General features: G+C 43.0%; 2 protein-coding genes across 3 annotated transcripts in view; both read right to left on the minus strand.

Moving 5' to 3' along the window:
• The window catches only part of ly75 (lymphocyte antigen 75), a 23,921-nt gene extending 9,016 nt beyond the window's left edge, over nucleotides 1–14,905 (minus strand). For both annotated transcript variants that reach the window (XM_010886520.4, XM_010886519.4), the window contains exons 1-18: nucleotides 14,658–14,905; nucleotides 12,939–13,334; nucleotides 12,304–12,477; nucleotides 11,784–11,945; nucleotides 10,977–11,084; nucleotides 8,477–8,617; nucleotides 8,186–8,377; nucleotides 7,531–7,685; nucleotides 6,775–6,879; nucleotides 5,654–5,742; nucleotides 5,302–5,471; nucleotides 4,740–4,939; nucleotides 3,966–4,108; nucleotides 2,559–2,637; nucleotides 2,259–2,330; nucleotides 1,717–1,837; nucleotides 341–376; nucleotides 40–209 (exon numbers count right to left, since the gene is read on the minus strand). In XM_010886520.4, coding sequence (XP_010884822.2) covers nucleotides 40–209; nucleotides 341–376; nucleotides 1,717–1,837; nucleotides 2,259–2,330; nucleotides 2,559–2,637; nucleotides 3,966–4,108; nucleotides 4,740–4,939; nucleotides 5,302–5,471; nucleotides 5,654–5,742; nucleotides 6,775–6,879; nucleotides 7,531–7,685; nucleotides 8,186–8,377; nucleotides 8,477–8,617; nucleotides 10,977–11,084; nucleotides 11,784–11,945; nucleotides 12,304–12,477; nucleotides 12,939–13,334; nucleotides 14,658–14,760 — 2,616 coding nt within the window. In that variant the 5' untranslated portion in view covers nucleotides 14,761–14,905. The remainder of the gene's footprint in view (nucleotides 1–39; nucleotides 210–340; nucleotides 377–1,716; nucleotides 1,838–2,258; nucleotides 2,331–2,558; nucleotides 2,638–3,965; nucleotides 4,109–4,739; nucleotides 4,940–5,301; nucleotides 5,472–5,653; nucleotides 5,743–6,774; nucleotides 6,880–7,530; nucleotides 7,686–8,185; nucleotides 8,378–8,476; nucleotides 8,618–10,976; nucleotides 11,085–11,783; nucleotides 11,946–12,303; nucleotides 12,478–12,938; nucleotides 13,335–14,657) is intronic.
• A 557-nt stretch (nucleotides 14,906–15,462) lies between these two features.
• Nucleotides 15,463–22,352, minus strand: part of pla2r1 (phospholipase A2 receptor 1) — a 19,515-nt gene continuing 12,625 nt past the window's right edge. Inside the window, exons 23-28 of the mRNA XM_029116790.2 lie at nucleotides 19,982–20,165; nucleotides 19,765–19,899; nucleotides 18,008–18,130; nucleotides 17,603–17,779; nucleotides 17,095–17,130; nucleotides 15,463–16,974 (exon numbers count right to left, since the gene is read on the minus strand). Coding sequence (XP_028972623.2) covers nucleotides 16,757–16,974; nucleotides 17,095–17,130; nucleotides 17,603–17,779; nucleotides 18,008–18,130; nucleotides 19,765–19,899; nucleotides 19,982–20,165 — 873 coding nt within the window. The 3' untranslated portion in view covers nucleotides 15,463–16,756. The remainder of the gene's footprint in view (nucleotides 16,975–17,094; nucleotides 17,131–17,602; nucleotides 17,780–18,007; nucleotides 18,131–19,764; nucleotides 19,900–19,981; nucleotides 20,166–22,352) is intronic.

Consider the following 22,352-nt stretch of genomic DNA (forward strand, 5'->3'; position numbering starts at 1 on the left):
GCTAGTCAGACAGAGGACACTAAGTCAGTCACACAATACCATTGGTAGACTCTCAAAGATCCGTCTAACGGCAGGGAAGCTGCCAGGCGTTGCCAGTCTGCTGCCATTGCCACTGCAGTACATGTCGGCCTCATCGTGCGGTAGCTTCGGCTCTGTCACGAACCAGAACTCGTGGCCGTCCACGAACACAGACGTATTGTGGTGCCCGCCTGTAAGAGATCACTACCGTCATCCTTCAACACCGTCGCCTTTCCATCCTATTTTAGGAGCCACAACAAACTCCTGTATGTTTGTCGTAGATTTGGGGGGGGGGGGCCAAGAGCATGGCAACGTGTCTTACCAGGCTTGTACCACTCCGGGTTCTTGGGGGTTTTGCCTGCAGAAAAATACACAGTTGTTTTAAATATAATTTTTCAGTCTAATATGTAAGTCATTACAAATTTCACCAAACTTCGACACCTACATTTTGTTTTGAGTTCGGGTAAGAACAGGCAGGGCCGTGCATTTTCTGTTTGACAAATGCTACATTGAACATTGGTGTTATAGACACATCATCTCTAAAGATTATACTGACTGTAAAGATGAGGTGTGTAATAAGCTAAACTTTTGTATGAACTCAACTTGAATTGCAAGCATATTTTATTTTTAGATTTACGACAATCATTTCACGACAACAAACAAATAGGCAACAAATAAATACTCTGCTTTGAGACTAAGACTGTTTTCAGGATTACTGCATGGTGAGGCACTCGAGGTTTGAACGGTTTGGTTTTAAAGATGAATTCCGGGGTTTTCGACCATTGCCTAGAAGTCGGGTCAAAACAGAACCTCAAAAATGTATATGTTACTATATCAGGTACATATCATGTACTCTCATCAAACCCAACTTGCTTTCAAACTTAAAATGTAATGGCTAAATGAGCTGATTCTACTTATAGATTATGCACACAAACAGAATCACCCCACAATTACTGTTAATATACTATGGAACCTTTTGATATTATAATGCTTTTTTCTTAATGATGTCCCTATAAAGCAGACAAGGGCAAACTTCAGCTCCTGACCAATCAGTTATCTCGGCATTGCAACCACCGATTATTCCATCCATCAATCACATTAAAACATATTTCAGGAAGACAGTGAGTTTCCTGTCCTGGAAAGGTTTCATTAGCAACGTGTGGTGAACTTAAGTGATCATTCTTCATAGCCGACATTTGTTATAAATCACAAAACAATTGTTATCAACAGAACCAAAACAGTTTGTAGCTGCCGTGAATTTTAACTAGGCAGACACTGAGTCTATCTATCGCCGAACAAAAAATATGTTCTCTGAATTTTCCCAAATAGGTTAACCAAATGCAACTTAATGAAATTAGTTCATACTTCATCGTACAAGCTTGTATAATAAACATAGCTTGGAAGGACATAGCTAAATGTACACACTAGAATATGAGCTGTCAAGGACCGACTTAAATGTAGAATGTTTAGAAACATAATTACAGACTTGTATATCAGACACACATCCACAGCCTGCAGTGTATGACCACGGACCTCGATGTGCCACCATGACATTTGAGATGCAAATCTACAGACATGTTAGACATGTTTAATATTCCACAAATACACATCCACAAGACCCGTGTGTGTGTGTGTGTGTGTGTGTGTGTGTGTGTGTGTGTGTGTGTGTGTGTGTGTGTGTGTGTAACTGATTGTTACCGCGGGGGATCTGGCAGGCCCACTCCAACCTGGCGTCACAGTGGAAGGGCTTGGCGTAGAACGGAGGAGCCATGTCTTGAAGCAAGAAGACAAAAAAACTTCGAAACTTTCCTCTCACCGTCTGAGAGAGGGAGAAAGGAGACATTTGGTTCCAGACATTCTCGTTAAAAAAAAAAAAAAAAGTCCACACCCTAAGCAAAATGCTCCGTATTTCGGAGATTGGACGCGAGTAATGCAAGTTTGCACACTGCCATGTGAAATATAACTTGAGATGTATTACTTTACAACGGTTTCGATTTCCTTCCTTGGGGGACTGGTGTTTATAAACTCTGCTTTAATGGCAAACAGATTGTAACAACCGACTGTCCCATAGATGTGGCTGAATCAACATGGGGGCCCAAGGGAGGGACTGCTCTAAAAACAAGCACGTGATGTGGGAAGGAGCTGGCATGACCACAAGACGTGGGTGGACTTCAGAAGTGGCATCTCCCATGATCCCCTGCTTGCCGTCGTGCTGTTTCTCACTGTCTGTGGAGGCCTACCTTAAAGGCTGCACAGTGGCGGTTGTACTCGTCCTCCTGGTTAAATTCTTTGGGGAAGATGGCAGATGAAACCTTTGGAAAAAACGACAGAATCATCATGATATTGTGACACGAAACATCCAACCTAACACCAGGGTCCAGTTCAAGAGGAGGTAATATCACTGATACGTTATCGTACCTGTTTTATGTGACACATTTCTATTGGACAGAATAGCTCTATTTAAGTTACCAGCTCGTTGAGGACACCTCACATTTCCCGAATACGCCCAGTTATATGCAAACGTTTATTCCTTTACTCACAGGTCTGTTGTCACTCCATTCCCAAGAAGTAGCAGATGGGTTCCTTCTGTTCAGCCCTACCCAGAAAAACCTGTCATCACTGAGACAAACAGGATGTCAACAGACAAGAGTTGTCACCAAACAAATTGTCACCAAGTGTCACATGGTGCCTCTTCACACCAGCTCAGTGATTAAACAGTTGCAGGTGATTGAACTTTGTCCCTTCAGGGCCTGGCGGGAACAGGCTTTCTTTTTCCTGACATGAACCACCCTCTGACTATTGACCGATCGTAGCTCAATGTAGCACGGAGGCGATGATTTTTCTGTTCACCCATCTAGCGTTAACGGAGCCCCAACGTGGCTGCCATGCAAATGTTGTAGCGTCACGAAGATGTATCCACGTGCCTTCAGCTGTGTGTAAGCTCCAGCCACATCCTGTGACAGATATGTCTGTGTGTGTTCATTATAAAGCAGCCAATTATATCCCAGGACAGATACACTTGTATGTTTAGTATAAAGCAGTCATTCAATTATATGAGAGATACATGTGTGTTTTAAGAATAGAGCAGTCATTACATCCTATGAGATATGTTTGTTGTTTAGTATAAAGCAGTCATTCAACTATAAGAGATATGTTTGTGTTTTAAGAATAAAGCGGTCATTCAACTGTAAGAGATATGTTTGTGTTTGGTATAAATCAGTCAGCCAATAATATGAGAAATACAAAGCAGTAATAACATCCTACGACAGACATGTCAGTGTACTTAAAGCAGTTATGAAAGCTGTTATTTGAAACTGTGAAACTTGTCAATGAGGGTTTTTATTTTCATTCAGTGTCTTAAATATAAAACAGAGCACATGCTCTGCTGTTCTAATGCAGATACAGTGATGTCCCAGAAAAATATAAATGAATAAAATGTGTCATCTACAGTAATGCGGTTTTGTTGTTCTATTATCGAAACAGATGTGGCCATTTTACCACTTCAGATTCACACTGCCTGGCTTAGGAAAACACCTTGCTCTGGATAAAAGCCATGCACACACACACAGACACAGACTTTACTTTCTACTCTGCGTCCTGATTTTTCTCAGAAACTGTCAGACTGTCTAACTTATCCCAGAAACTCCCAGGTTGGACCAGAAACAGAACACAAGCGGGTACAACAACACTGATTACTGGCTGATACTCTGATGGGTTAGAGTGGATATGTTGGTGATTTTAGATTTTACTACACCCTTCCATTTGAGATCACCTCACAGAGCAAGAAATGCACGGCAACATATTTATCTTTCAGTTGTTAAGCAAACAGGGGCCAGCTTTCAGTTGCAGTTGTTGGAATGTGCTAAGCACACCTAGCCGGATTAACAGCATTTTCTCTGACAGCATGTGGGCTTGTTGGTTTGTTGTGTGGGTTTGTTTGAGCTGACCTGATGGAGTCCCTCATAACGTAGTGCAGAGCACTCATCTCCTTTGGGTGGCTGAAGCTGGGCAGATGGGCCCCCAGGGCTTCACAGAACTTCTCGGCCTCTTCCCAGGAACGCTTACGGCTCACTCTCTCCCCATGGAACACCTGGCAGAGCATGGACCAAGACACGGTTACTATTACCAACACATTATGGCCACACAACCAAGTACCAACACAAACAGCAACATTATCATTACCAGCATTTTCTACAACACACTCCAGCAACATTACCATTAGCAACATTACCATTATCAAGCCACTTCAGCAACATTACAACCGCCAACTTTAGCCACATTAATAACACACTACGTCAACAATACCAACATGAACAATACATTATGGTATTGACCAACACATTAAAATGACCAATACATTATGGTATCGTTATAACTATATGCATTTTCACTAACATGCAATAGTAAGATTGTTATAACACCACAGTAAGTAGCGTTAGGTCTAGTTAGATTTGTCTAGTCTCAGCCTATAAATTCACAGCCTATCCTTTATTAATTCCCTAATGCCCAAGCCGAAACACACATCTAACCCCAAATGCCAGCATTCGAAATCTAACCCTAACACCAGGGCCTTTTTGCCCTGTAGAGACGGGCCAAAAAAAAATACAAAACTTTACAGGAATTGCCAGGTTATCCCTATTTTGGAGGGGATCAGTTGTCCTAATGTGTATAGTAAAACCAAGATCACACACACACACACACACACACACACACACACACACCTTATAGCAGTAGGAGATGCCAGGCCTAGAGGTCCAGCCGTCAGGACAGGGCAGGGTGGGGTCTGGCTCCGGGTCTGGAGACAGTGGGGTACCAATGTTCATCTTACAGATAGTACCGGCTTTAAACAGGGTACAGTTCTTTATGGCCCATTTACCCAGAGGCTTGGCAGTGGAAATCACTGCACAACCACCTGCATGTTCTGAAACACACACACACACAAACACACCCACACGTTATTAAGTCATTTTGATACCCACATAAGTGAAATTGATAATGCTGTTAAAAGACTAAGGTATATAAAACTCAAACACAAAACCCAACTGGCACTAGAGCACTTCGGGACTTTGTATTTCTTATTTAATGATCTTTGAGACGTTGTGATCCCAAAATGTATTTTTTCCCCCCATTTTATGTTTCTTATCTCAACACTGAATGGACAATAAAGTGGTCCCAATTTAATCTTAAAAAAAAAACACAGCTTACTCCTGGCATTAACTATGGATTTTTGCCATTTTATTCTACCCTCACCCAAACGCCTAATTCTTTCCAGTGCAGACTGACCTGGTTCAAACCAGCCCCAGTTGGTGTATGCGACATCCTGTCCTGTGCCATTTTGGCTGACCCATCGGTACTCTGCTGTGCCTTTGATGTCCTGGAGGCCAATCCAGAAATGCTGGACATTAAGGTTCATCTCTTCTCCAAGGAGTCTATTGATAAAGGCCTGTTCAAACCTGTAGAGAGCACATTGAAGAAAGACTGAGTATGCTTCCAAAATGGCAGACTACCCCCTATTTAGTGCACTACGTTTGACCCATATCCTAACACTAGTACAAGAAACAAGAAATTCAGCTTTACTGAACACTTTATGGAAAAAGACAGTAATAGCGAAAGAGAAAGAATACATCAACTGTACCTGTTGTTTATGATTACATCACACCTGTCCTTGAACAACACTTCTTTAGAGTCCACTTTGTAGCATGAGTTCCCATGTTGCTTCCAGTTCTTCAGGAAGTTGAAGACATTTTAACAAAACAAAATCAGAATATGCATGTCACTCTACAGGTAGGTGTGGTTTGTAGCTTGTCTTCACCCATACGGAAAATAAATGTATTTTAAATATATTTTTGAATACATTTGGTAAATATATGTCAAAATGTTTGAAATTGGCCGCTTAAATATATATTTGTAAAAAAGGTATTTAATGCATTTTTGAAATGCATGTCTAAATATATCGGACAATTGGCAAGGTGGTGTTTTAAACTTAGTGGTTCCACAGGCAGGGAACCACTACTCCAAACAGGGTTAAATTGTTAGGAAAGGCAAGTTTTGATATTACCAAGTTTACCAAGTTTAGTATGTTAGACTATATTTTTGACTAAGATTAAATTTATTTTGGTAATGTACACATCTATAAAATGTGTTTCAACACCGAAATGTGATATAATCAATACGTAGGTAATTACATTTCATCTTTGTACTTTCACAGGACTTGAAAAATGCATTTTAATATGGGCTTCAAAATACATTTTGTAATGCATTTTCTATAATACATTACAATTGTAATGAGAGCATTGTTGACAGTGAAATACATTTGGACAAACTGAATTGTATTTATACATTTTCAAATACATTTCGGAGTAATAGCTGAAATGTATTTTGAATAAAGTTAAATGTATTTATACATTTTTTAAAACATTTCAGAATAAAAGGTGAAATACATTTTGATACCTGAAATGTATTTAGAATTAAGTTAAATGTATTTGACATATATTCAGCATACATTCTACATACATTTTGCATTGCAAAAATATATTTATTTTCCATATGGGCAGAAATAAGTAATACATAAAGAAATAAATAAACAATTAATATATCAATAAATTAAATCCATTCTGTTTTAACTGTATAGCTGGATGTAATTATTCCTCAGAATGCTAAACAACAATAAATAAACAGATGAAATCAAAGGAATTCAGTGAACACTAAGGTACAACTCGTCCTGGGAAGAGGACATTGGGGTTGAACAATGCTTACCCCCTCAGTGGGGCATCCTGTCGTAAAAGACTCGGTCACCTCTCCTTTCTTCTTACACATGAAAGGCAGCTCACTGTCACAGTTTCCAATATTCCAGCCATGAGACTAGATGAGAACAAGAGACACAGAGATAAAGCCTCTGAGTTACAGTCAAGGATGGACAACATAGGGGAACTCTCTGGTTTAGCAGAAATCCCAGTCGTAGGATTCAAAGAATCAACAGCAGGGAATCTGCAATCCTTCAACAATCATTTTTGTAAAACCCTACTGATGTTGACGTTCTACAGCGATGCCTTTAAACGTTGACTTCTGACCTGACCTGATGTGTATTTCTTAGCACATTGTTATAAAAGATATGTCAGAGTCGCCCAGCTATTGTGCACAGCACCATTCTTTTCCACAGTTAGCTGACATCGCAGTCCGGCAATTTTATATTTAAGAAGTATGCTGCTTGAATGAGTACAAATTATATTAATATATTAATTAAACAGACGTTTGTCCTTTACATAGGCTATGCTTTAGTCGGCACATAATACACTAAACTGACCAGCTACAAGAAGAATCTTTCAATAAATGTGGGCCACAGTGACAGTAACATTATTTCATCAAATAAGCAGTTTGTTCGGCCCCAAGTTGGTGCATGTTGTTTCACCAGATCTTCCATGAATTGTGTCTTGGCACATGATTACACATCTAAAAATAGCCAAACATGATGCTGCAGGCATCAAGCTAATACACACACACACACACACACACCTGTCCAGAGTAGAAGACACAACCAGAGCTGTTTGAAGGTTGTATAGGCTGGTTCCTATCCCAGTATGTGAAGGAGACGGGAGTCTTATCAGACCATTTCAAGATGGCTGGGTTTCCTGTCCCCATTAGGCCGATCCACACATCCTGCATGACACCTGGAAGGAGACCCCCCACAAACACCACTCAGCACAGTAGCACGCTCAGGCACCGATCGATTTATCTTGACAACCCCTCACAGGATGCCACCAAGCATTTCAGCCATGCATACCTCCCTGTTCAATGGCAAACAGAGCACAACTGACCCAAGGTTAACTACCACCATAACACTAGAAAGATGCTTCTGATGAAGCAACGACCACTATTACTGCTTAAAAACATGGCTGCTTTATATTACTAAGGAATAGAGTCACACCTCGGGGCAATGCCGTACATCAGCGGTATTCAAATCTGGCCCTCAAAGCCTACATTTTTTCATTGCAACCCCCTAATCAAGGACTTATTCAGACCTGGGACACCAGGTGGGTGTAATTAATGATGAGGTAGAACAGAAGGCTAAATCCCTGTTTAGTGGATAGCAATGGAAACATGGAGTGGAACTGGCTTCAAGGGCCAGATTTTAATACCCCTGCCATTCACCATCATCTGTGTAGTGTACCTGAATGGAACCGGATACTGATCATCTCAATGCTGTCCAGTCCGTGAAGGCTGGCCAGCCCCCCTCCAATATCCTCACAGTGCTTCTCAGCCTGAGCAAACGCCTTTGCTTCTTCCTTCACCAGCTTGTAGCAGAACATGTTCCAAGGGGTCCAGCCCTTTTCACATTTGGTGGACTTATACACTAAAGGCTCTGAAGATACGAAAGAGAAAGGAAAACAGAAAGTGTAAAACACAACATATCCAATTGCAAGAGATTCTCCACTCGTGTGGTGAACCGGTCAGCTCTCACCTGTTGGGGCCGGTTGGGCGCTGCTGACATTTTTCTTACAGATGTAGGGCAGCTTTTTGTCACAGCTCTCACTCTCGTAGTAGTGCTTCGAATTCATCACTCCACAGTCGGACTCCCGCAGACTCGAAGTGACCGGCATTTCTGAACAACACACGTCCATAACCAGGTGACATTAGAAGTATAACAGAAAGCAACAAAAAGAATGGTCCGAATGACCTAAAAACACATCTTAGTTTTGCTTTTCTTTAGTCAGCAGGCCTTTGCGTTAGCAGGCTAACTAATTGATCATTATTTATTGATTATTATCTGTGGATTATTATACGCAGGCTCCCTTATTGATCCTTCTTCAAAGAGTACAGTGAGTTAACAAAAAAACGAAGAGGTCAAATGTTTCACGAAAAGGGCCGGGGTGAAATGAGCCCACATGCTAAGCGTTCCACACAGAGCCCACATGCTAAGCGTTTCACACAGAGCCCACATGCTAAGCGTTTCACACAGAGCCCACATGCTAAGCGTTTCACACAGAGCCCACATGCTAAGCGTTTCACACAGAGCCCACATGCTAACCGTTCCACACAGAGCCCACATGCTAACCGTTTCACACAGAGCCCACATGCTAACCGTTTCACACAGAGCCCACATGCTAACCGTTTCACACAGAGCCCACATGCTAACCGTTTCACACAGAGCCCACATGCTAACCGTTTCACACAGAGCCCACATCCTAACCGTTTCACACAGAGCCCACATGCTAACCGTTTCACACAGAGCCCACATGCTAACCGTTTCACACAGAGCCCACATGCTAACCGTTTCACACAGAGCCCACATGCTAACCGTTTCACACAGAGCCCACATGCTAACCGTTTCACACAGAGCCCACATGCTAACCGTTTCACACAGAGCCCACATGCTAACCGTTTCACACAGAGCCCACATGCTAACCGTTTCACACAGAGCCCACGTGCTAACCGTTTCACACAGAGCCCACATGCTAACTGTTTCACACAGAGGCCCATTCAACCCATTTGACTTGTTATTCAAGCTCGTTAACAACAATCCCCCAGCAGACACACGCTGCCCACCCCTGGCTCTGTGCTGCCTCCAGTCCGGTCACAATGACCCAGCGTGTCTGCTCACCACACAACACTGGCCTCTTTGTTTCCCTGGTGGCACTGTGGCACAGGCTGGAGATTGATGTCAGGCAGTTGAGTAGCATAGCACTGATATAGATATACAGTATCCCTGCCTTGGCAGTGCCAACCAGCGGTGGATGAAACTCTGCTGTGTTACCGCCACATCCATGTGCCGTATTTACCCGTTAGGCCAGGTTTGGAACACATTTATAACCATTTGGTTTGGCTGTAAAGTAGTTATAGCATGGTTGTACAATTCCAATGTAGCTGGTGTGTGTGTATATGTGTGTGTATGTGGGAGAGATTCTGTAAGTGGAGTTGATTCACTGGAAATCCCAGTAATCACTGACAGAGTGGTTCTTGAACACTGCTCTGGGTGCTGAGCTTTTACTTATTCACTAATAGGCTCTGTGCACAAGCGTATGGATGAACTTCCGCTTTAGCCAGATGTCGGCATATCATTTACCGGTTTACATAAGGCAATCACCCGCGTCGCCCAAATTTTAAGTTTTTAGTAGATGTCTCCAAGACCTGTCTAAAATAAGCATTAGTGATGTCCATTGAATTGTTGATGCCTGGTCCCCTGCTCCAACAAGCAAGAGGAACAAGGGATTCAAACTCTACGTATCGACTTATCTCCACAACTACTAGGGTAAGTAGTTTACTGTGGTGTGCCTGCCGGCTATCGGCTAAGCTAGTTAGCGACGTTCCTTTTTAGTGTAGTATTAGGCAGGACAATAGGACGCATAAAAATTCACCCTAGCCTCAAAAACAGCAAAATAACCCTGGCTGAGCTGGAACGTTAGCGCATCCCCATAGCAAGTGAATTGAAACGAAACCTTTATTCAGCCTCTTCTAACCTGAATGAAGCTTAAAATTCAATAGCCTCAAAAAAGCACTAAAACAGGTCTCCTCTTTTATTTTACTACTGTAACCTAATTTCACAACAAAACTGAAAAATAACAACTGGCATAGGAAGTAAACATCTGGTCCTATATGGTATTAATTGTGCTTAAACCTGCGTTACGTGGAAGTATATATATCTTTTTTTTCATTTTCTGACTATTTCTAGTGTAGCGTTTCTAGTCCTTGAATGGCGCAAGCCATATTTTATTAAAAAGAGGACATTCTCCTGATTAAAAGGATCTCCTGACTTAAATGAGTCACGTACATTTATTTTTTTCCGTACAACAGCATCACTCATCTTGTTGTGAGTTTAGCTGTTTACCAATGCGGATGAGTATTAGTAAGTAAACCTGGAAACTGCAATGCCAACTTCTAGACAAAAGCGGAAGTACCTCACTACATGGACCTCCTTTCCTCATTCCACTTGGTTCACATTCTAGTCTGCGTCGCGTCCTTACCTTCGTCCCAGCGCAGGTTGTCGAGGGGGGAACCGTCTGACCACTGCCAGCCCTGAGACGTGTCTAGTTGGTGCAGCCCGATCCACATTCTGTCTGGTATGCTGCCCGCTTCAGTCCACAACAAACACACCAGACAGATAAAACAGAATTAGACACGGACAATCTGGCTAAATTATATTACAGAGACTCCATTTCCAACAACCTTTTGGCTACATCATTATGCTGACAATTAATCAAGCTAAAGCGTTTTGCATTTCAACAGTCCATAAAACAGTATGAAGTCCTTATAAACAATGTTGATAGTGATGACAGGGGCCCTGAACCATAACAATTGTGTGCACTGGACTTTGTCTATGATCTAAAAAAAACATCCTTCTATGAGTATAACTACCTTTAGTTGACAAAGAAGTTCCTGTTTGGCTCAGTTACAAATTAATAGCCGTTTGCTGTGTCTCTATGTGGGGTGGGTGTGTGTGGCATGTGACGCTATTGCACCCGTTCTTAAAAGCGAAAGTATCAAACTCATCTCTACTACCCAAGCATTTCAGTTCCCGACACAGGTGGCATCACAATGGGAGAGGAGGGGCTTAAAGTATTGGGTGGAATAGGCTGAACGGAACCCCATTAAACACATTGTTTCCTAGGGCTCATTAAGACACATCACCAGCCTCCTGTGAGTTCCAAGTACTTCCAGGTCGGTACGCCAAGAAATGGACAGCATTAAAATGAATGTTCCTACAATACAATACTTTAGGGTTTCTGTGAATGTGGCCTTAGACAGTCACTGTTAAGAGAGGTCAGCCTTACAGACGGGGAAGGCATTCTGTTCTGCGTCGGACACGCTGAGAAGGTCCGCTCCCTGGCTGCGGCACGAGTCCAGCGCTTCCTGCCACGTCACAGCGACCTGGGACACGAGCTCGTAACATGGTCCCCCCTCAGGTCCGCTAAACAGCATCTTGCAGCCTTCCTCTGTGTGAGGGAGGGATCAGAGAGGGGATTTAGCGAGGAGGTAGGACGCACGCTTGTGTGTGTGTGTGTGTGTGTGCGCGCGTGTGTGTGTCCGGCAGCACCGCAGAACCCCTGCGCTGCTACCAGCACCAGACCAATTACAGTGTTGTTCCACATCAACGGAAAACATGCAGAATGTCACCTGAATCCATGCTCCCATTGTAACTCATAAACAAGGTTAACACATTTCTAAACTACAGAAAACGCCCAGGCACAGCTTCACACGGGGACTGACATCATCAGACACCGAAAAGAAAGCCAGTAATGGACGAATTTCAAATTCCTGATATATAAACGAAGGGCAGAATAAGCCACATGCCATGTCGGAGACAGTATCCCATCTGTTTATCGTTGTCATAGTTGGATGTTGTGGCACACCAGCTTAGCCCGGGCGACTCGTCGTCTGGAAGGCACTCGTGGTACCAGCTGCCATTGTAGAAGAAGGGGAAATCACAGGGCTTTCCAGCTGAGGTGCCATTTGCGGTGTGAACAACTATGAATACAGAACAAACTACAATTAATCCCTTGGCAACAATCTCTCGGGAGATTGATATGAATGCTGTGAGTGACTATTAAATATTGGCCAATTAAACGATTTGAACTAAGAACTAAACTGTAATCAGTACAGGAAAGCAGACACTGTTCAGAGAGTGAAAATGAAAGTAATCCAAGAGGTTCTGCTGATTCACTGTGGTAATGGTCAAAACATAAAGAAAAACATTGAGCAAGACTTCCCATTTAGTTCCAGGCCCTGACCCAACAAACGATGAGAGTGTCCAGGTATAACCTTTCAATGCATTCTCGTAAAAATGTGAATAGCAGTTTTATACACGTCAATAAACATACACCAGCGTGTGAGCAAAACAGTTTCCATTCAGGTCCATTTTATTTTTATGTTATTGCAATTTATTTCACTAGAAAAACAGCCCCCCCCCGAGGACAGAACACACTCACTACGCATCGGCCACTGGCAGATAGTCTCGTTCAATCCGTCCCTCCTCCAGGTGTCCAATGAGTCTCGCTTAGCCAAGACCCGTCCGTCAGAAACCGCCAGGCCCATCTGATAGTCTGTATGAATGGCCTCATCCAGGCAACGCCACCAAAGCATATTGTAGCCCAGGGAGTCACAAGGGAACAGAGACAGGCTCTTGGTCTTCACCTCCAGACCCAAGCACTGGGACGCGCCTGTGTGGAAGAGACGGTGGCCAGACCCCCACTTCCACTGGGATCCCCCGGGGCTGTCGCACTCGTCCAGGGTCATGTTGAACCGTGACTCTGCAGACCCAGGCATGGCCTTGGCTACAAGACACTTACCTGTGCTTACATGCTGTATGGTGAAGGAGTCGTCACCTGGGAACGAATATATATATATATTCAGGAAATACTGACATGATAGTAATAAATACAAGTGTTAGGAATTAATCTGATACATTGCAATTGTACATGTTTATTCAGCACCATGTGTCAGAATGTTTGCTATATTATTGAATCATTATTATTATTCAGCTGTTATTTACAACGTCCCATCAAAATGTGAGTCTCTGCCAGCTGAGTTAAGAATGCCAAGGCATTAGACAAAACCATGAACATTTAAATAATAAACGTGAGGAATCTATTTGGCCGCTGCTTAACATTACCATGATCTCCAACACTGACAGCTGGTAATATTTTTAGCGGCCCATGTTTTTTTGTCGTCTGTCTTGTAACAGCATTTAATCCATGAATCATTCCCTCAACAGACACCGGTTTTGACATTTCCTAATCGGGATTACGTTTAATTAGAGGCTATGAAATACTGCTGGGCAAGATCATTCCCACAGAAACGTGTGCTTCTGACAAGCGGAAAATGTTTTAACACTTGAGATAGTGTATACAGATATGAAAGTCATTGTCTCAAGTGAAAAGAAATTAGAGTAAACAGGACACTGAAACTGTTTCATGTTGTATTTAACCGAAAGAAAAACTAGAAAGAAAACCACAACTGACTGGAACTGCTAACTGTTATAAAACAATGTGTAGCTACTTGGGAGCCATGGTCTTCGTACAAGAACGAGAGCGTTATCTACGCAGTTATTATAGTAAGCAGTTTTAGTTGAGTGTATTGAATATAACATAAACATTATCTGAAAAACAACAAACCGCATCCCTGAGTTGAATATTTAAAAAAATGATATAGATTCGTGTGCTACTTCAATATTGTGTGTTCAGCGAGCAAGAAAGAGAGCAGACTTGACCATGGGAATATTTGTATCACTTCAACGGCATGCGACATTGCAGCGATAACTATGTTAATTGAGGACTGAGAGGGGCAGCACATTTTCACCGCGGAGTTTCATGAGGTCATTCTTTCAATGCTGATTGATAGGCCAGCTAGGTACTTTCTAATGGCCACTGCGCATTTCAGAAGTAAATGGGAAATTTAATAGACCACAAAATGTCAATGAATAATAAAAGGAGTTTATTATACGGTAAACATTCACTGTGTTCTGCTTTTGAAATTGAACAAAGGGGCTTGACGTCCACAGAGCAGACCCCCATTCACAACAATAATAGCCTAGTCTCTCTCCAAAGAGCAGTAGCAAAGCAACGCAAAAGTAATACTTGTTTTAACGTAATCAACTACCAAGTTAAGGGGCATGCGTTATAAAAGAAAACTGAAAGCACCTTACTTACCCGAATATGCATTTGACGCGCAATTCCCGAAATAAAACGTTTCTTCCCAAACGAGTAAGAACATAAAGAGGTAAACAGTTGCTCGAAGTGTACATTTTTCCATGATTATAATATCACGGCTTCTCCAATCGGATTCATAAGTCTCCCCTATAGCTTATCGCTTGGGCATATTCAATTGCGTTCGAAAGTATTGTAAACGCTGCCTACTTTTCTCAGTACGGACTGACAGCGGGTTGTAAGCTCAAGTCCCCTCCCTTGCTTCTGCGTATGTTTTACCACTATGGCGTGCTTGTGATTCGCCAACACCGGACGACGCAGCATCGTTGACCACGCCCATTACGAGAAATATGGCTTACTTTCAGTTATTTTTCAATATACGACGTTTGTGCGGAACTCGTACATTTGGTAAAGCAACTATACATAAGTCCAGGCAGCCATCAATGTGTAAAAGTACGGCAAAGCTGGGTCTAACAGTCAAACTACGACGAACACGATTAAACGCCATTCAGTGAACCATCTCAATCATAAAGCTTCTCAGCCAACAACGCGTAAAGACGCAGGCGAGGACGCCGCCAGAAAGGTTGTTTGAAACGCTATAAAAGGCAAGACTTTTGACTAGAGACCACAGGGACCTCTTCAGAAGGGAGCTAAGGAGATCAGGATCCCTTGACATTTGTGATACAGCCCAGAAAGAAACTTTGAATTGCTATAATAAAAAAGCCTCCCTGCCTCTTTAGTAGGCCAATGTCATTTTTAAACAATCCTGGTATAAACAAGACACCATTTGGCATGATATCGCTTGGATAAAGTTTATTTTATATACAAAGATGGCAATTTCCTTTAACAAATTGTATTCATGTATTTGTTATGAACATTATCGATGAAATAACACGAAAGAGTATTCAACACAAAAGGAAAAAATATCCAATATACAAAAACTAAACACTGAGAAATAAAATACAGACATCTACGTCTACTCAGAATACTGAATTCATCTTCGCAGAATGACGGTAAAGTCAATATACAAGCACTTCTTTTCAATCGATAAACAATATTTTTATTCTACGTTGACAGATGTGTAGAGCTAATGAAGAAATGGAAGTGAATGACTAATATTTTTCTCCAACTTATAAATAAAACATAAATAAATGCCTGCATTATTCTCATTTAATTCTCTCCCCTTCCTCTAAAGAATATTATTCATGTATGTAAATATTTGGACAAATATAAATACCGAGTGTGAGTTCTCTGCCAAGTGAAATAAACACAATAATGTAATCTAACCAACCAAACAATAAAAAGCACCAAAATATAAGCTACATAAAAATCCTTCAGTAATGCATTGATGGTTTTGGTGCAATAAAGTGCTCACAAATAAACATTTTACTTTAAGGATACTTTACCTACTGTATATTTTTCAGAAAATTTGGTAATTAGTTTTGGGATCTGCAGACGTCTATCTGTAATAATACATAAATGATAAGGTTTTTTAAAATCTAAATCAAAACCCTTACCACCTGAAACGCTAAATATAAGATATATGTTTGTCTGGGTCAAGTTATTATTTAAAACTACACTTCATTGGGTGCAATACTTACAAAATACTGTGGGTATCGGTATTAGTGGGAACACTGTGCATTTGGCATTGTACCTTAACAAAACAGGTACTTTACAATGCAAAGAAAATCCAAATAAAAAATCTACACATTTGAATGTCACTATCTTTCATAGTATGTATTTGGGATACCAGCTTTGATCCTTGGTGGACAAAACGTACTCACGCGTCACCCCCTCCCAGCCACATGATTGGTCCCGGACTCATCAACCTGCTGTGTGAAGCGGACAAAGCGCACAAGGCTCTCACACACTTCTCCAAAGTTCCCCCACAGACGTCCGTGTCATCACCAAGAGGCCTAAGCATTATTCAGAGTTTCCTAAATTCCCTAGGTTTAGCAAACTTCAGAGAACGCTGCCGTTTCACTCCCTCCAATAGGTTCCCTTCTGTGTGTGAAAAGGCACCTCGTTCTCCATATAGTGCCCCACTTTGGACCAGAGTAGGGAACTACATGGGGCCACTGGGTGCCTTTGGGGACGCAACGCTACTCTCCGGAGTGAGGTTCCAGATCTGTGATGAGAACGTTGCCATCCGACTCGGTGGCCTGGGAATCGGTCTGTCGGTAGTAGGCGTTCCCCAGAGACTGTAGTCTGTGGAAGCGCGCCGAGTTCCTCTTGTACACGAACCACAGCACGGCCGAAAGTGCAGCGAAGAGCAGCACGGCCACCAAAACGGCGACCGGGACCACACCGCGGTGCAGGTCTGGGGAAGACGAGGCAGGCGCACACAGTGTGGTCCCAGGATGTTTACATTACTTTGGCCCAAGGTATTAGAATGTAGTTGTGCAATACAGTGGGTTTACAACATAAGGACCATACATACCGTTTAGATGTTCCACTTCCACCTCAGGTACCATGTCTGCAATGAAGACAATCAGTGTCACTTCAAACAGGTCTCAGGTAATGCACAGATACGGCATGAGGGCGTGTTTTATACTGTGCAGTCCCAGGCACAGTGAAGTACCTAGTTTGGCCTGTTCACACGTGGCGCAGATCACACTGTAAAAGTAAAACTAATCTTCCAAGGTCAGACAGGCGAGCAGCTAGGGTTAAATTCAACCCCCGAAGCCCCAAACAAAATGCTAGTCTAAACACAAACGGAAATACTGTGTATAAACACTACATACGACTCTCGCACACATTGTGAACTTGATGCAATTCTCAAGCCGGCACAGTGTTCAGACGGATCGGTTGGCATGCGTGGGTGTAACTATCAGCCAATAAGGGAATGGTTTGAAACACGGCTCGTCCAATAGGATTACAGGATCACAACATAGACCTTGGTCATAACGATAGTTACAGTAATGATTATAATAGTATCTCCAATCCACCTGAAGTCGTTTTGCAGACAAAACCCAGCCTGTCAGTGCAGTGTGAGAGGTGCCACTCCCCATCAGATACACGGATGGACGCACAGGTGTCGGGTGTCAGCTGGCCCAGGTCCGGGGCCTTGAAGTGCCAGTTGGAGTACTCCACAGGGGTACCGTCAAACCATGCCAGGGAGCGCGCTAAAGTCCAACAGAGATTTCATTGGCGTTTTTAGAAGGAAGACGTTCCTCTTGAAAGAGGTTCTCAGCGGTTCAGACTAGGTGAATCCTACTCAGACTTCTGTGAATGAAAGACGGTGCTTGTTTAACTGTATTTGGACCCGGTTCTGCCTTCAGGCGGAACCCGGTCTATATTGTGTCGCTGACTAAAAAGGCTGCTTTATTTTGAAGAAACATGTGGGAACTTACTGTCTGCGTTGAAGGACATCCCGAGCCAGACGGACTGGTGAGGGAAACCATATGAGCATAGCAGCGTCATGACAAACCTGTGGTCCGTCTCTGACTCTATGGTCATGACATCTGAGGTGTTCACTGGATGAGGACAGAACAATTCCAACCATTATTATCACGCGTTTATTGGCGCGAACGCATTCTATAAAAGCTATTAAAGCATCGATGTGCAGGTGCTGCATCCATATCTGGATCGATAAATGTGTATCATTTATGCTCAACGATCCTTGACAAAATGAAATCTATGCAAGGTAGGTTGACTGTCGCACACAAAATGGGAACTTGTTTCACAAACGATCCCTCTTCCCCTCCAGCGTGGTGCAAACTAAAATGTTGATAGAAAGGATTGTCAGTCCTTCCGTCCACAGCTCTGACCATGAATGCCAGAGGGGAAAGAATTCTGCAGACCCATCCCTCAGCTCGGAACCCAACCGGAGACCGGGTGGCAGCTTTGTTATGCGGAGTGACCCTTTAAACTTACATCACAGCTACATATCGGCCTTAAAGTGGAGGTCATTTTTAGATCCAATAGGGGGCGCTGTCACACATAATGTTAACAATATAGACAGAGAGACAGAGAGACAGAGAGACAGAGAGAGAGAGAGAGAGAGAGAGAGAGAGAGAGAGAGAGAGAGAGAGAGAGAGAGAGAGAGAGAGAGAGAGAGAGAGACACACAGACAGACAGACAGACAGAGAGAGACAGAGACAGAGAGAGAGAGCTGTAACGGCATCTTGGCTACTCGGTAGGGCATCTCGGCTACTTCAATATTTATAGGGCCTCTTTGCACTCTGGACATAGAAATATTTCTCATTCATGTCAATGTGCCATTACAGGTTTATATTAAAAATGCACATATGACCAAAAATGATTCCTTGTAAGATTACATATCTCTCCTGTCTATTTGTAATGATGCCCTGTAAACTACAAACCATTAAAACTAGAAATCTGTAATACAATTAAACAAAAACAAATTGACTCTATTAACCTAAATAATGTAACAAATCTACAAATTCGTTATATGGGAGTATAAAATTCAGCAACATCACACAAATATCTATAGGTTGGAACCAGATCAGACAATTCTACTATGGAATTCTTTAGTTATTGATCCTGAAAATTAACCCGCAAAGCATTCAATTCATCCTTATGGAACGACCCCTGACCTCTGTGTAAAATATGAAAGCTTGGTAGTTGACACTATTGTTTAGAATATGTCACCTGGAAACTAGTCTTGAAGGAGTTGCTGAAGTAGCTTGCCTGTATCTTTATCTAAGGCCAAGATATGGCAAAAAATCTATAAAATTGTCAAAATCGCCATACAATTTTGACTGTGACTGCACTAAACATGCAACCATACCAAAATAACAATAAGTAACATTTTGGGAGGATTAAATCTAGCAACTTCACACTATTATCTATAGGTTGGAACCAGAGAGTATGTGTGTGTGTGTGTGTAACAGTAGAAATCCGTGATGCTGGGGGATATGAACAAGCAAAGTGTGTCTGCAACATTTCGTTAAATCTCCATTAAATCTCAGATCCGTTCTAGCATGGGAACCCACTGGCAGTATGTTGTACTAATGACCTACAAGAGTAGGATAAAGTTGCTGAACTAAGGCCACTTAAGCAATTTCCCCTCATTGGTTAATGTTAGAATTTGGGCAGAGAATACCGTTGTGTGCTTGAGGGCAACATCTAGTCAGAGTTTCTGCACCTTTGTGTCTGCAGTGCTCTCTGGCCTCCTGGAGGGTCAGCCTTTGGATCACAGGCTCGAAGTTGTAGCAGCCGGCACCAAACTTCACCCAAGTCGGCGGGCAGACGACCTCGTAGCTGGTGAACGCGCCGCTCTCTGCGGGAGGAGAACAGGAAAGGCCCGGGGTCAACATATTACCTCAGTTTAAACCGGTTCACTCCGATTGGCCGGCACTCACTAGGGGGCGGGAGGTGACACAGGGCTCCCGGGAGGGGCGTGTCGCAGTCCGCCCTCCTCCAGCCCCCGGCGACATCCATGTACACACAGTCGCCCACGAGCAGGTCCTCATCGTCACCGTCGGTCGGGTCCCAGTGGGTGAAGACCGTGTCACTGCCGTCTGACCAGTGGTAGTTGATCCCATCCTGCAGGGGGGGGGGGCACAGAATGTGTAGCTATGGAGACAGCTAACCGTGACGATGGGGTCGTAGGTCATGCAGTCAAGTAGAAAGAGGGCAGAAGTACCGCTTGGGAGAATTGTGTTGATTGGCCCTTGTGTGTGTGTGTGTGTGTGTGTGTGTGTGTGTGTGTGTGTGTGTGTGCATGCATGTGTGTGTGTGTGTGTACACAGTGGGGAGTATTTGATACACATGTAGAGCTCTGTCATTTTTATCATAGGTACACTTCAACTGTGAGTGAAAAAATCCAGAAAATCACATTGTATGATTTTTAAATAATGAATTTACATTTTATTGCATGACATAAGTATTTGATCACCGACCAACCAGTAAGAATTCCGGCTCTCACAGACCTGTTAGTTTTTCTTTAAGAAGCCCTCCTGTTCTCCACTCATTACCTGTATTAACTGCACCTGTTTAAACTCGTTACCTGTATAAAAGACACCTGTCCACACACTCAATCAAACAGACTCCAACTTCTCCACAATGGCCTAGACTAGAGAGCTGTGTAAGGACATCAGGGATAAAATTGTAGACCTGCACAAGGCTGGGATGGGCTACAGGACAATAAGCAACTTGGTGAGAAGGCAACAACTGTTGGTGCAATTATTAGAAAATGGAAGAAGTTCAAGATGACGGTCAATCTCCCTCGGTCTGGGGCTCCATGCAAAATCTCACCTCGTGGGGCATCAATGATCATGAGGAAGGTGAGGGATCAGCCCAGAACTACATGGCAGGACCTGGTCAATGGCCTGAAGAGAGCTGGGACCACAGCCTCAAAGAAAACCATTAGTAACACTATGCCATCATGGATTAAAATCCTGCAGCGCATGCAAGGTCCCCCTGCTCAAGCCAGCGCATGTCCAGGCCCATCTGAAGTTTGCCAATGACCATCTGGATGATCCAGAGGAGGAATGGGAGAAGGTCATGTGGTCTGATGAGACAAAAATAGGGCTTTTTGGTCTAAACTCCACTCGCCGTTTGGAGGAAGAAGAAGGATGAGTACAACCCCAAGAACACCATCCCAACCGTGAAGCATGGAGGTGGAAACATCATTCTTTGGGGACAGGACGACTGCACCGTATTGAGGGGAGGATGGATGGGGCCATGTATTGCAAGATCTTGGCCAACTACCTCCTTCCCTCAGTAAGAGCATTGAAGATGGGTCGTGGCTGGGTCTTCCAGCATGACAAGACCCGAAACACACAACCAGGGCAACTAAGGAGTGGCTCTGTAAGAAGCATCTCAAGGTCCTGGAGTGGCCTAGCCAGTCTCCAGACCTGAACCCAATAGAAAATCTTTGGAGGGAGCTGAAAGTCCGTATTGCCCAGCGACAGCCCCCGAAACCTGAAGGATCTGGAGAAGGTCTGTATGGAGGAGTGGGCCAAAATCCCTGCTGCAGTGTGTGCAAACCTGGTCAAGAACTACAGGAAATGTATGATCTCTGTAATTGCAAACAAAGGTTTCTGTACCAAATATTAAGTTCTGCTTTTCTGATGTATCAAATACTTTAATTATTTAAAAATCATACAATGTGATTTTCTGGACAATGTGATTTTCTCACAGTTGAAGAGTACCTATGATAAAAACTACACACTTCTACATGCTTTGTAAGTGGGAAAACCTGCAAAATCGGCAGTGTATCAAATACTTATTCTCCCCACAGTATGTATGTATGTGTTTGTGTGGAGCAATGTGAATCAATTGTCTGCTCTCCTGTCCTCATTCCATCTTTGATGAGTAAGACATTCCTTGATACTCTGGGATTCTTAGAATTCCACCCAGCCAGTCTGTGGGAGAGGGAATCTACTCCCCTACTGTCTGATCGGGACACCCAGAAGCAGCCCATGGGCAAAATAGCGTGCCATTCGGGACACAAGCATACATTAGTTAGATGCTGTGAAAAGCTCTGGAAACTACTGCAGCAATGAGATCAGCTGTAAGCCATACTGTACTGTGAAAGTAAGTTGTAGAAAAGTCTCTGTTTGGATTTGAGATCAGCTAGATGTTATCTGATCTAGTATAATCATGCTGTGAACAGAAAGGAAGATGAAGTCACCATCCTAAAGAACGAGACGCACGTTAACCGGCTTGAGGAGACAACGGGCAGCAACAAGCCATAGGACGGTACTGGGTTACCAGGCATTTCTGCCA

The sequence above is a fragment of the Esox lucius genome, chromosome 22 (assembly GCF_011004845.1).
Source record: "Esox lucius isolate fEsoLuc1 chromosome 22, fEsoLuc1.pri, whole genome shotgun sequence".
NCBI classification, from domain to species: domain Eukaryota; kingdom Metazoa; phylum Chordata; class Actinopteri; order Esociformes; family Esocidae; genus Esox; species Esox lucius.